General features: G+C 35.6%; 1 protein-coding gene across 2 annotated transcripts in view; it reads left to right on the top strand.

Annotated features, from left to right (window-relative positions):
* spata17 (spermatogenesis associated 17) overlaps positions 1-14,979 on the top strand; it is a 267,057-nt gene extending 252,078 nt beyond the window's left edge. For both annotated transcript variants that reach the window (XM_073050818.1, XM_073050817.1), the window contains one exon: positions 13,258-14,979. In XM_073050818.1, coding sequence (XP_072906919.1) covers positions 13,258-13,295 — 38 coding nt within the window. In that variant the 3' untranslated portion in view covers positions 13,296-14,979. The remainder of the gene's footprint in view (positions 1-13,257) is intronic.
* Positions 14,980-15,776: the final 797 nt, after the last annotated feature.

Below are 15,776 nucleotides of genomic sequence, written 5' to 3'. Positions count from 1 at the left end.
GAAATGACAAGATAGTATTATTAGTATTGTGTGGTTTGGCATCAATATCGCTTGTAGGATTGAGTTAATGTGAGTATTAGGGCTAAACATCAGTTTTTTTTTATCTGAAGAAGTATGAAGAGATGAATTAGGCTTGCAAAGAGGGTAAGCTTCAAATTATGAAAATCAGGCATTAATGCTTAAGAAGTGACCTGATATTGTTGTTTGGAGAGAAAAGCACAGTAAACATTACAACTCTAGAATCTAACACATTTTCTCATCTTCTGTAACATTGCACTAGGTGTAACTTCTTAAAATCTACACTGGGGTGCAAAAATATTTGTCTGGCAATGATCTATGAGAAAGGAAATGCCTGTCCGGCCCAAGGCTTTTTCATGATCCTAAAAAGAAGTCTGTATTAGTATTCATCCTGCATTCTCAGTACTATCTTAAGTACTGATTTATTGATTGATTGGTTGACACAATATCACCCAGAGGGTCAATGATTTTGAAGTATTGAATGATTAATCCAGCATTTCCCTATTGAATTTAAATGGTGTTGTATAGAATATACAGCACAGAAACACAACATTCAACACCACTGATCTATGCTAGTATTTAAAACATACAAGCACCCTGTCATTCACATCATTTCTTTCCAAACTACCCCATCATCTTCTAGTCCCTTATTTCCCATGTACGCATATAGCCTCTCTTTAACTTTGTCAGTGCTGTCAGCCAAAAACTCTCTCGATGACAGTGTATTTCAAATTCTCACTACTATCTGGGCAAATATTTTTTTTGTATTTTGTTTGATCTTTTAGTGCCCATTATATATTTATAGTCCCAACATAAGTAGGAAAAATGTTTGACTTACTGTAAATCCCTTCTATTGAACTCCATCATAATCTGTTTATGTATAGCTTCTGTTTTATGGAGAAAAACATCTCCAGCCAGTCCATAATTTCCTTTTAGCTACATTCCTTCAGTTCCAATAACATCCTTAAAGATTATTTCTACATGGAAACCTGAACATCATATAATACTTTCTGCAGTTTAATTAAGAACTCCATAAATGTACCATTTTGTTATTTTTTTCATTTTGTACTCAGCACTTTATCTATACTCTTTATAGAATATATCATTTTGTGTTTTTCTGCTTTTGGCAAGTTGTGTACATGGATTCCTATATCACTTTGTTCCTTTATCCCCATTGACTTCTTCAGGCACCAGTAAACAAACGGCATCATTGTTTTCTTTCAAAATATGCCATATCTACTACACTAAATTTTATTTCACTTTCATTTGTTTACATAGCTGGCCTGTTTTTTTTTTGGGATGCAGTTGGCTACTTTGCTAAATGTACTCTCCATTTTACTATAATCTTCATATTCAGACATTGTACCTCCAAATTAATTATATTCTAAACAAAGTAATCCCAGGACAATGCTCCGTGGGATAGCATTTATGCTCACTGCCACACTGAGAAACCTTCCTGAGCTTTTATGCTCTGCTTTCGGTTTTGGAGGCATTTCCCAATCAATTTTCAGGCTGCCCCTGATTCTACATTTCCTGACCTTTGCCACGTCACTCACATCATGCTTCACTGAGGGCTCTCTGATAATCTTTCATATCTTCTCGATGGTCACTCGGAGGAATTTTCTGTTCATGTACTACTGTCCGTTAAAGAGGCAGAGTGACAATTTAGAGAGAGTTAAGGGATGGTGCTGATGTGGAACGGGGTTTTGCCATTGCACATTGAAAATTTAAGCATTTCCCATGATGTTGCTGAGAAGTAACTTATAAATAAGAAAAAGGAAACAACCCTGAATAGTTCCTTGGTAGACCTCTAAATGAAAACGAAGATAAAATATCTATTCATTGACTATATTATTTCAGCATTATCTCCTGTGAGAATGGTCTCATTCATTCTTTGGTGAATAGATCCCTAATTTCCCTTTTTGTTATTTATAAAACTGAATGATGCTGTATTTTATCCATTCTTTTAGATTTTCAGCTTGTATTTCCTCTTTATCTTTCTAAATGTCATGAATGGCCTGGCATCCGTCTCTCCATGTATTACCTTGCTCTGATCACCTTCAGATGTTTGTTCGGAATTCTCTGCACAAAGACCAAAACATCATATTTTAAAGACTTTAGTTAGAGTTAGTTAATCCAACTGATCCCATGAAATCCCTTCCATAAGCCAATGTTCAATGAAAAACGTGTTTTATATGTTTAATAAATTAACAGTTCTTTACAAATATGCTACTTATTGTTCAGCATTAATATATTAACATTGGCTTGGAGTCACAACTTAATAAAAATACATTTTTTCCTAAAATCTTACACAATTTTTGACTTTAAGCTTATAATTTATGTTCAGACAATTTTCATTTAATTTCTGTAATTATTTCAGTGAATATTTGGCTAGTCTGGGATCTGCAATCAAGCTTTGCAACATTTGAAAAATATTATTGCCTTATTCCCAATCAACTTTTGTTCCAATTTGTTCTCGACCATCTCATCAACATATGCCCTGACATATAATTACTAGCCTTGTAAGGGTTGTATTTTTTTTAAATCGCTCTCAGGGGTGGCCATAATGTAAGCCTTACACCAAGGGAACACCAGAAGGCCCTCTGTTTCCATAGCAACTGTACCAGTTATAAAGTGTGAATCCAGTAAAACTAAAAATATCTAGATTTTCAAATGGAGCTAGAATGAGGTCATGATTGCTGTTGTGCTACTTGCATTTATCATTAATGGTTTGACTGCACCTTGTGATGAATGCATTACAGCTGTGATTAAAAGCCCCGTCAGTTCCAGAAGCAACACCCTGATTTAAGCTATCATGGGTTACAAGAACATTCCAAATACCCAGCACAAATAGCTTCAACAAAATATTCAACAGTGTTTCATTAAAATCTGTTTTCTAAAACAGTAAGCATTTTTAAAAATCTCTAGCTGAACAGGCTGTTTTGCCATTTCTCCATTACTTATCTCTGATGGTAGTGTTGCAAGGCTGTCATTCACCATTGCACCTGAGAGAACAAGTGGGCAAACTAGTCCAAGACCCTTCTGTCTATTTTGCTCTTCAGCTAACTACAAAGAGCATCTGCAGGATGGCTCACTTGGTGATTAACCCTCCCTAATGCCACAAGGTACTAGCCTCTAGTTAGCACCTGTCCTCAAAAGCATAGGCAAGATTAAGAACTCATATTGATATGACTGTAACACCTTATTCTTACATTATAACATTCAATACAGCCTTTTATAAATTGTCTGATCAGATCTACCCCTTATTAGTGTTTTAGACCTGATATTCAGCTATTTTAGAAGGTAATAATACACTATTAAAGTTCTAAAGTAAGATTTTAATGTTGCTTTTAAAACTAAACTGGGTTACTCACAATCATTTATCTGTGAGTTTATCATCTTTATGGAACAGAACTTATTTTCAACTGAACTATCATGTTCATTTTATTTCCACAGCTGTACCTTAAATATAAATTGCAAATATTGTAAGTAAAGCATACTATTTGACATTATGGACCAGGATTCCTGTCCCTGAACAAAACATCCTATGATTTTCTGCCAGTTTAAGTGAATGGGTTGAATTTGGCTGTGCTGTCTAATAAAAGTCAATCACCCTACTGTTTTTGTCGAACAGGTCCTTGTTTTTTTAGTCACCTCTTATGGAATACACAGCTGGCAAGTAGCCTTTTTATTGCTCAGGTTTCAGTGTAGTATCTTGCAGCTTCTTAATATATAGAACTTAAATGTGACACACTGAGCAGCTAATATACTAACTGAAGCACTTTTGCCAGAGCTCAGCAGACTTCATCACCCGCATATTGCGAGAAGAAATCACAGACAAGCTTACTGTACTACTTAATTCAATGATTTTGGAAGAGTCGTCCAATCTGTAGGCCATCTGTTTGATGGAACATCTGCAACAGTAAAATTTTGAGGGCCTTTGGAGCTCCAGGGTACAAAATTAAGCACGGACATGGGAACTACATAATAGAAAAGTACAGGAACAGGACAAATCAAGCAGGATAAAAAATTAGATATAAATTTGGACTCCATATTTTTGTGCAATATGGGTAGATATATAAAGCTAGATAGCAAAGATCTGCACCACATGGTGGCATTCTTGACCCCAGATGATTTTCCAGAGTTGGGAAGTTGATCATTTCAATTCTTTTAATTCTCATGATGTCCAGTAAGCTTCATATAGGAGTGGAGGAAGGCCGGCTGCCCTGACTAACAGCCTCATTGTAGCCTAACCGATCGATTGCTTGTTGACAGTTGCAGTCATTTAAAATCAGACCATAAGACATAGGAGCAGAATTATGCCATTCAACCCATCAAGTCTACTCTGCCATTCAATCATAGCTGATCCTGGATCCTATTCAATGCCATACACCTGCCCTCTCACCATATGCCTTCATGCCCCGACCAATCAGGAAACTTATCAGCTTCCGCTTTAAATAAACCCGTGGACCTGGCCTCCACTGCAGTCTCTGGCAAAGCATACCACAGATTCACCACTCTTTGGCTAAAAAAAAAACTTCTTACTTCGTTTCTAAAAGGTTGCACCTCAATTTGGGGGCTGTGCCCTCTAGTTCTGGATACCTGCACCAAAGGAAGCATCCTCCCCACATCCACCCTATCAGTCCTTTCAACATTTGGTAGATTTCAATGAGATCCCCCCACATTCTTTTAAATGTCAGTGAATACAGGCCCAATATTGCTAAACACTTCTCATATGTTAACCCCTTCATTCCCAGAATAATCCTTATGAAGCTCCTCTGTACTTACTTTCTGAGATAAGAGGCCCAAAACTGTTGACAATACTCCATGTGTGGCTGGACTAGTGTCTTATAAAGCTTCAGCATTGTCTCCTTATTTTTATATTCTATTTCCCTTGAAGTAAATACCAACATTGCATTTGTCAATGAAGCTTAAATAACTGGAAAAAATCTGCACATCAATTCTTTACAGATTTCCCATGTTCAATGAAAACTTCACAGAGCACAAATGTGCATTTGATGCACATGAAAGTGGTCTAATTTGCAAGAGAAAATTGAATCAGGACATTTAAGAAATCACTGTGTTCTTCATCTCATTACTCTTCACTTCCCACTCCCAATTATAATTTCTAACTCTGGCCTCTTGTCCACTTGTAAAGTCATTGCTCCACCATTGAATGGCAATATAACCTTTGGAATTCCCTCTTTATTCCTATCTCTACTTTCCTAAAGGAAGAGAACAACGGTTTCAAAATTAAACGTCAATATTTGAGAACTCTCGAGTTCTTTACTCCAGAGAGTTGTAAAGATTTGTATCATTGATTGTACTCATGGTTGAAATAGGCACAGCTTTAGACTAAAGGATTGTCAAAGTTTATGGTGACAGACAGAGAAGTGGAAGTGACAAAGACCCAACAGAGTGTTCCTCGTACAGGCTGATCTCTCTGCTCAATGTTGATGTAAAGATCTTAGCTAAAGTGTTGGCTCATAGATTAGAAACCGTTATTCCCTCCATTATCTCTGATGACCAAACAGGCTTTATTAAAAACCGTCTCCCTTTTTTTAACATTCGGCGTCTATTTAATATTTTATACTCAGTTCCAACTGGGACTCCTGAATGTGTTATCTCCCTTGATGCGGAGAAAGCATTTGAGCGTATAGAGTGGAAGTACCTTTTTGCAGTCTTAGAAAAATTTTACCTCGGCCAAAGTTTCATCTCCTGGATCCAATTGCTGTACCTGTGTCCTACTGCTTCTGTTCTAACTAACTTTCAGAAATCCCAAGTATTCAATCTCAAACGTGGCACCCGTCAGGGATGCCCCTTAAGTCCCCTTCTCTTTGATTTGGCTATAGAACCTCTGGCGATAGCATTTCGAAAATGTCCTGAACTGACCGGGATTTGGAGAGGGGGTGTTGAGCATAAAGTCTCTCTCTATGCTGATGACTTACTACTCTTTCTCTCATATCCGTCTACATCCTTACCTCTAATGTTTTCACTTCTTGACCAGTTTAGCCAGATCTCTGGCTATAAACTCAACTTACATAAGAGTGAACTTTTCCCAATTAATAAAGAAGCACAAGAACTAATATTTCATGATCTCCCTTTTAAAGTAGTCCATAATCAATTTACTTATCTTGGAATTACAGTCACAAGGAAGTTTAAAGATCTCTTTTGTGAAAACTTTGTCAATCTTTCATATGCTACAAAACAGAATCTGGTACAATGGTCACCTCCATCTATGTCCTTGGTAGGTCATATCAATGTTGTCAAAATGTATGTTCTCCCCAAATTTTTATACTTATTTCAATCTATCCCAATTTTTATTTCTAAATCTTTTTTTGATTCCTTAGACTCTATTATTTTGTCATATCTGTGGCAGAATAAGCGCTCTAGAATTAATAAAATCCACCTCCAAAAATCTAAAAAAGAGGGTGGCATGGCTTTACCTAACTTTCACTTATATTACTGGGCAGCTAATATACGTTGTGCTGCCTTCTGGTCTTTCTTCCACGGTCAACCTGAGTGCCCTAACTGGGTGGCAATGGAGTTGAGCTCCACTAAAGAATTATCTATATCTGCACTTCTTGGCTCTGCACTCCCTAGCAGTCTGCCCAGATCAATAGCTAATCCTCTGGTTAGACACACTTTGCGTATATGGGCTCAGTTTAGGAAATGCTATGGTTTCCAGGGGTTTTCCATTTCTAGCCCTGTCGCACATAATCACCTTTTTTTACCTACCACGTTCGATTCAGCATTCCATGTTTGGTACAGGAAGGGCATCAGACATTTTGAAGATCTCTTCATTGATAACCGCTTCGCTTCTTTTCAACAGCTCTCTGTTAAGTTCAACCTGCCTAACGCTCACTTTTTCAGATATCTCCAAATCCGACACTTTACTGCTCCTTTAATTCCTAACTTTCCTGAAATGCCTGCGAAAAATGCTATGGACCTATTTCTCTCCATTAATCCACTAGGTAAAGGTTTAATTTCAATTATCCAAGATAAACTAGCAGCCTTACGACGGGCCCCTGTGGATAAAATTAAAATGGCCTGGGAGCAGGATTTAAATATCTCCTTATCCGAGGAGAGCTGGGACTCAGTTCTCAAATCGGTTAACTCAACCTCTCTTTGTGCTCGCCATTGTCTCTTACAGTTTAAGATTGTTCATAGAGCCCATATGTCTAAATCATCTCGATTCTACCCTGGCATTAGTCCGCTCTGTGATAAATGCAAGAGGGGCGTGGCCTCTCTCATCCATATGTACTGGTTCTGTCCTAGCTTGGAGAAATTCTGGAAAAATGTCTTCACTACACTATCGGGTATTCTGAATCAGCACCTAGAACCTAACCCCTTAATTGCTCTGTTCGGTTTTTGGGGCGAGACAGATTTATGTCTGGGTCCGACCAAATGCCGAATACTATCCTTTGCCTCTCTCCTAGCGAGACGCTTGATCCTCCTTAGATGGAGAGATGTTGCCCCGCCCACTCATGCGCAATGGCTTAATGACATTATGGCCTGCTTGGACCTCGAAAAAATTCATTATTCAGTTCTCAATTTGGATTTAAAGTTCCATAAGGTCTGGGGGCCTTTTATCGAGTACTTTCATAACCTTCCTCTTGACTAGGGTTTTTTTTTCTTTTCGGTCCCTTGCTTTCAGCTCCCTTTTTTTTCTGGTAGTAGGCATTATTATCCTCTGTTGCTAAGTGTATTCACAGTCTGGGAGTTTGACTGTCCGGACTTATACTCTCTATATTGTGTGGTGGTTGGTCTGGAATTGTTGTTTTTTTTCTTGTGTGGTGGGGTTTGGGGAGGACACTAAGCTCACTTGTCTTTAATTTAGGTGCTTTTTTGTTAAATTCTCTTCCTTTGTAGCATATTGTTATTGTATGCTTAACCTTGCTCTGTATTAATGCTCCTCACTGGGATTTGGGGTTTTTAATTTTGTAAAATGTTTTGAAAAACTAATTAAAAAAAAATTTTAAAAAAAAGAAGTGGAAGTGAAGCTAAGGGCAAATCAACCGTGGTCTTTTCAATGGCCAAATAATTTCAAAGATCTGTAGGACAAATGGAAATCAGTGCAGAGAAGTGCGAGATTGTGCATCCAGGGAAGGCAAATAAGGGAATAAATATGGAAGGGCAGTGAGATCTTGGAGTTCACAAACCCTGAAGCAAATAGGAGTGGTTAAGGAGGCATATGCATATCCACCAAAAGCTCTCAACCTTCAAACTCATGGCTCCCGTTTTAGTTGGTTCTGTCCTTCTCTCCCCACCACTTGGCCCTTACATGCATGCCCTTAGAAGTCCTAAGTTTCAAGTCTCTAGGCTTGTTGATCTGGTTCCAAGGCATACAAAAGCAGAAACAGGAGTGATGACAATGGGGAGTGGGGGATGAAGGGAACATGTAATGCCAAACTGTACAAAACACAGACAGTGTGGATTTCAACTACCCAAGTAGAGGTTGAATTTTCCAAATAAACCTGTAACATAAAGCCAAAAGGGCAAGGGAAGAAAACAATAATGAAAATAGACATTAATATAACACTATTTTTGCAAACTACCCATTTTTTCTAAGTCCACAGTATATAATCCTGTTAACAAGTGAACAGAACTATTAAGACATTGCAACTTGGAATTCTTGAGGCTTTTGCCTTTATCAGCATCTTCATCCATTCTTGGATGATATTCATAGAGACATGTACTCCTTTGTGATAACATGATTTCTAGGGCACATGCTACAGATACATGCTTCTATCTGAAATGACCAGTAAATTCACATTCATCTGTTTACATGGATGTTCATAAGAACTTTTCTTTGTAAATATCAACTTTTATGCAACTTAATTGGATAGTTGAACTCCACATTATCACAAGTACATCTTTGCTTTATCTGCAAATTTGCTCCTCAATATCCGTTGCATTAGTTTGCAACTTGTAGAATAGCCCCAGTTGTATAAGTACATTGTCTCTTATTGTTATAAGAAACTATTGTTTCTTAACTGTAAACAGAAAGATGCAAGAAATCTGAAATAAAAATGAAAATACTCAGAAAGCGTGGCAGCTCTTAGGGAAAGACAAACAGAGAAATCAGGTCTTTCATACTGAAAGTAAAAATACTCAATATTAGAGTCATAGAGTTGTATAACATAGAAACAGACCTTTCAGCCCATCAGACCAAATTACTCTAATTCCATTTGTCTACTTTTGGTCTGTGTCCTTCAATGCCTTTCTACTTTTCTAATTTTTTTTAAAACAGTGATTCTTTCTTTTTCAATATTTTTATTAATTTTCACATAGAATACAGAGTACATGAGGATATATATTATGAATCCAAAAACAGATAGAATAGTACCAAATACTATTTAAATTACTATTTAAAATCACTCTTGCAATCACAGTACCCTATATTCATAATCAAACACGTACATTAATTAAATTGTGTTTTGAATTGTAATAATACTATCTGACTCCATCATCTCCTCCGTTGTTGTGTTCTAATGTCAACAACTCTTAGATGTAAAAAAAACTTTTCCCTGAAACTCAATGGCCACATAATTTGGGACTTGCTGTACCTAATAAAATGGCCACTGACTGTATGTTTGTGGTCTTCTGCTGCTTTAGCCCATCTACCTCAAGGTTCGATGTGCTGTCTGCACCCCTTTGTTGTAACACCCCTTTGAGTTACCATTGTCTTCCTGTCAGCTAGACCATTCTACTCAGACTTCTCTCATTAACAATACATTTTTCCCCATAGAACTGCTGCTCACTGGATGCTTTTCTTGTTTTTGACGCCATTCTCTGTAAACTCTAGTGACTGTTGTGCATGAAAATCTCAGGAGATCAGTAGTTTCTGAGATACTCAAGCCACACTGCCTGGCACCAACAATAATTCCACTGTCAAAGTAACTTAGGTCACATGATGCTTGGTCTGAACAACAACTGAACCCCCTGACCATGTGCGCATGCTTTTATGCTTTGAGTTGTTGCTGATTAGATATTTACATTAGTGAGCAGGTGTACGTAATAAAGTAACCACCTAGTGTATATCCCCATTGAAACTTCATCCTCTTATGTCCAACCAATGCCTTCCCATTTTTGATAACCCTACCATGAGGAAAAGGTTCTGGTATCTAGAGTATTCATTCCACTTATAATTTTGTATACGTCTCAAGTCATCTCTTACACTCTTTCACTCCAACGAGAAAAGCCCAGCCTAAACTATTTCTTCATATTAATCAAGTTTTCCAATCCAGACAGCATTCTCCTAAGCTTCCTCTGCACTCTCTTCAGCACAATTACATCCTTCGTATAGTGTTGCAACCAGAACGGCATACAATATTCTAAGTGCAGTCTAACTAGTGTAACATGAAGCCCCAACTTGAATGTCCTGCACTTTGGACATATAAAGGCAAGCATGCCATTTGTTTTTTTTTTCACCATCAAAACTACCTGTGTTGCCACTTTCAGGGAATTATAGATATGAACTCTATTCATTAATATACTGATGATGTACTGTAATATTCTTTTTAATCAATACTCCCACTCTCCGTCTTTTCTTCCTATCACTATCTTGCTGAGTATATTGTAGTATTTTTACAATACACTAATTTTTAAATAGTTATGGAAGCTAAAGCCTTTCCAAATAATAGGTGTTGTGCTCTTGGAATTCCTAATGGAATTAACAGGTTAACCACTTCAACTAAAATAAAATATCAGTCAAACTCCTCAGGTTTAAGGTACAAATAGTGAAGGTAAAACAAGAAAACTGAAAGAAACCCATTTGAAGTTTCAGTCCTATTAGATTAATGTTATCAGAAATTCAATGGGTTTCCACTCATCTCACAATGGGAGTTGAGGGAAACTCAGAGAATTTCAGTCCATGGTGTACATCAGCAGCAAACAACAAACCAAAGTGTTTATTCTGGTGATATGTATTATGTAATTTTAGTGCTGGCTTAACAGCTTGGCAAAAGGCAATAACCTACTGTTCTCAGGCATCAAACCACTCCCTTCTTTCAGCTCTACTAACTATTAGCTAAGTTTCCTATTATTATAGTTTCTCTTTAAAAAAAGTTTTACTTTGCATAAATTATATAGCTTGAAAATTACATCGCGATGTACTATGCTCTGATAGATGACATTCATAACCCACTCAAGCATTGCTCTGATGGTACACATTACCTGAATTGGATAGGCTACTGTCATACTTTCTTTCCCTTCGGCTCAGGTTTTCCTCAGGTTTACCTCTTTGCCACATAATTGATTGGAAATTTTAACATTACTTTTTTTTAAAAATATTATTTATTTATTGAATTTTAGAGATTACAAAGAAAATAGTAAGAAAAATGATATTAACCCTCCCCCCTCCCCCCCTTAACCCTTATCTAAAGAAAGAGAAAAAAAAGAAAGAAAAGAAAGATTGCCTGGATATCGGAGGATCCCCACATGCTCCATGGAGTTCAAAATAATTTTAATATTTATTTTCACTTTCCCCAATTACTATAATTTTATCTTCAAAGGACCTATGAATCTAATCCTATCTTTTGTAAGTATGGTGACCAAATTTTCAAAAATATATCATATTCATTTCTTAGATTATACGTAATTTTTTCAAGTGGAATACAATTATGTATTTCATAGTTTTAAAATTCATCCATTTTGGATTAATTTAAGACTTTTATTGGAACAAATTATTGGAGTACAACTCCCACATAGTTCATTATTATTTTTATTAGGAGACATTGAAGGGACAATAATGAATTTTAAATTGAATAAGTATCAGAAAAAATTTATAAAAATTGTTTTGGCAGTAGCCAAAAAAGTTATCGCAGTTACTTGGAAATCTGATTTAAATTTAACTATGGATCATTGGAATAATGAAATACGTAGAAATTTTAGCATTTTTTACAATACTTTCAATGATGCCTCTTCATTTTAGATACCTTCTATCACCTTACCTAAATCTGTTCAATCTTTTCTGAGTCTTGGGCCAAATGTTTTTGAAAATGATCCTAGAAATAAAAGGGTTAATGTATGAGGAGCATTTAATGACTTAGCCTGTACTCACTAAAGTTTAGAAGAATGAGGGGGGATTTCATTGATACTTACGAAATATTGAAAAGCCTAGATAGAGTGGACATGGAGGGGATGTTTCTAATAATGCAAGAGTCTAGGATTAGAGAGCCATATCAGAACAGAAGGATGTCCCTTTAGAACAGAGATGAGAAGGAATTTCTTTAGCCAAATGGTAGTGAGGCTGTGGAATTCATTGCTGTAGATAGCTGTGGAGATCAAATCATTGGGTATAGTTAAAGTGGAAGTTGGTTCTTGATTAGTCAGGGCATCAAGGGGAGAAGGCATGAGAATGGGGTTGAGAGGAAAAATGTATTAGCTGTGATCGAATGGTAGAGTTGACTCAATGGGCTGAATGGACTAATTCTGTTCCTATATCTTATGGCTTTATTGTCTAACCCAATTTCTACATTCTAATTTGTTTGGTCTTTGAAGAAGATATTTAGAAATAGGATAGAATGTCATTGTTTGTTAATACCAGTATCCTGTCCTATACAGTATGGCGGTTGAACATCAGAAATTGGAAGACATCTGGAAATCTTTTAAGATTAAACATCAAGCTTAAGCTTCTACATGATTAAACAGTTAAACTAGCAATTAAATTAAACAATCAAGCTTTTGCATGTGACAATAATTTTCTCAATAAAACTGTTGTAGCTTTTTGTTATATTAGCACAGGTCTTGAGTTTCAACTTAGAGGTCAGCTACAAAGGTTCAGTTTAAGCCACAGAATCTGTAGTAATTTATGTCTCCAGATTGAAGCCTATGTTTCTTTATGTAGAAAATGCTTTACACAAAAGTACCAAGTATATCTCTATTTGCATTTTCTTGCTTTAACTCTAAAATCTATTTAAATGATTACTCTAAATGAATTTAAATTTTAATTGAACATATATATTTACGTGAAAATATATGAACAAAATTAACATATAGACAATTTATTTCAGCAAAATAAGTACTATATTTTGATGTGCAGCAACTAACAAATGCAATGTAGTTAATTTGGGGATGCAAGTATCAGAAATATTATCAAATTCAATATATATCCTTGATTTAGTGTGTTTTATATTGTATGTTATTTACTAAACTATTTGCAGTCTGAACATCATAGCTGAAGCATCTATGACTAGATACTGTTTTGCTAATGATGTTTTTGTTTTCTCTTTCTAGCCATTCAAAACTGTTTTCACATCTGTCTACCTTTTTGAGAAGTTTCAAAAAACATATTCTAAAGCTGGAGAAGTGTTTTAAGAAATAAGAGAAAGCATTTCCTGCTGTGATGAGTTGAAGAAATCCACTAGTTCTTGTGTGATAAATAATATCAATGGAAAAATGAAAATATTAGTGATAGCATACTATAGATTTTGCAGTAAAAGTTCCAACCTATTAAAAATAAACTGGCAATGCATTTCTGATTGAAATAATACTATTTTGTTATATGATATTTTTGATATGAGTGGGGCCTATGTGTTTTATTAAAGAAGGTCACTACCTCCTATTTTCCTTAGGATAATTAACATTGTTGAGACGTTCTCATACTGACTACAATGAACAGAGACAAATTTTAAATGCAATTTGATATAAAGATATTTTTGATTGTGACAGAATTTGTCAGTCAAAATTGCTACATATTCAGAAAGGCCACACATTCAAATATTATTTCCGGAGAAATTGAAAGCATTAGCGAGCACCTGGAAATTTCTTAATTACTTAAAATGCAGACTTTATTCAAACATAAATATGTTTGCATGTATGAGAATTAAAATAGATTTCAAATGATCAGCACAGAACAAATTTGAACAATCAAAAATCATATTTCCCTCTTTAGTACATGCAAAGGTATAATTGATCACCATTTACACAACTAGAAAAATCTGAAAATGTAGAATGAAGTAATCCACTTTGCAAAGAAAATCATCTCTCACTCAAATAGTAGTTACATTCTAAAAAAAGGCTTTAGATAAGCACTTTGATATAAATTGTTGCAGAAGTTAAGAAAAATATAAAATGATTTCTGATTACTGCAGTACTGCCAAAGTATTTTTCACGATCACTATAGAAACACTTAAATGCAGAAGGACTTTTTAAAAAAAAAGATTTTACTATTTCTTTCCATTGTATTATTCACTCAAATAAAGGACTTTCCATGAGGAATAATGTTGAGCATCTTAAGTCTTTATCTATAAATTTTTCAAATTCAAACAGAAGTTTATGTTAAATAAATATCTGAAATGCAAGAAAAATACATTTGACAGTAAAAGAGTACAGTGTGGTTGGAAGGGAGTAAGCGGGAGAAAAGATTTTTGTGTAAGAAATTTACTTAAATTGTGCTAGGTCAAAATATCATCAAGCTAACTCAAAAAGATAATTTAAACTTATGATTATAACAAAATAAGGAAGTGATGTATTTGGCTAACTTTTAGATACTAGTCAAACAATACAAAATCTGATCAATAATTATATCGAGTCACTCAATCCACTCCCACATTCACGTTTTATACCACCACTATTCTATGGATCAAAGTTCTGAAAAATAGTAAAATTTATTAACAGAACATTGGATGTTTTAAATAAAATATGTTGCTTTTATCATTGATTAAACCATCTCTGTTATTATTGCAATGTTACTTCAAAAAAGTTCATTTTCAGAGCATGTTTTCCTTGGAGAAATGATTGTGAAATGGTTCTGCTGTACTTTTGTGGATTCTGTTTAAATTAAAGGCTGGGCTACTGTAGAGAATAAATGTGCTTTAATTTCAGTGAGTGAAAAGGCGAACCCAAGTTGAACCCCTATTGTGATTTAATTTCAGAAAATAATTCTGAGTGCTTTATTCTGTATGGGGGCTGAGCCAGAGTCATACACAAAGACTGGACAGGCTGTTGATGAATAAAAATGCCAGAATAATTTTGGATGTGAGTGCTATCTCTTTGATTACTCAAGCTCCAAGGTAGTCCATCACACCACAATAATTCACCGGCTGTTGACTCTCACCTCACTACTGCATTTGTCCCATCAGTCCGATTAGAAGCAGCAGTGCCCTTATCAGATTAATCTCATACAATTCTAAATCTGACCTCTGAATAAAAAAGCCTTCTGAGGCTGAGTATCATTGCAGGGAAGCAAGCTTCAACAGCTGACAGCACTCGGCATGGATCATCCTAAAATGGGTTGCCTAATACATTTATGCCATTCCATCATAACATTGTCTAAGAACACAGTTTCCCTGCATGGGTCTGTTGCTGTGTTGCCTTTATACTTATTTCCTCAAGCAGAAAATTGATGGTCAGGGTCAATGGTGAAGAGACCTCTTTGGAACCAGTAATTGGGCAGGGAATAAACACAGAATAATTCAAGGGATATGTTCATCCCAAAAGAATAAAGAAACTTGGTTTTCAAACAGCTTGACTATCCTTACAGTGCTTTATTTCAAAAAGGTAGATTTTGATATCTCACAATAAATATATTGCATATTCAGGATTTTAATGTGGATACCTTTCTGCAGATTTAAAGGATCCAGGGTTATGCCAGAGAACTGAAAGTGTTACATCCTTATTCAAAAAAAAAAGATAGTAGGAATAAATCAAGTATCTGGTAGTTAAGGCAGATTCAAAGCAAGTAATCTAAGGGAGCTGGATAAATATCAGAGAGGAACGCAAGGGCTTTGGAAAGAGACTGAACATGTGAGACC

The sequence above is a fragment of the Hemitrygon akajei genome, chromosome 7, assembly GCF_048418815.1.
Source record: "Hemitrygon akajei chromosome 7, sHemAka1.3, whole genome shotgun sequence".
Classification (NCBI taxonomy): domain Eukaryota; kingdom Metazoa; phylum Chordata; class Chondrichthyes; order Myliobatiformes; family Dasyatidae; genus Hemitrygon; species Hemitrygon akajei.
This window is presented reverse-complemented; position numbering and strand designations above follow the sequence as displayed.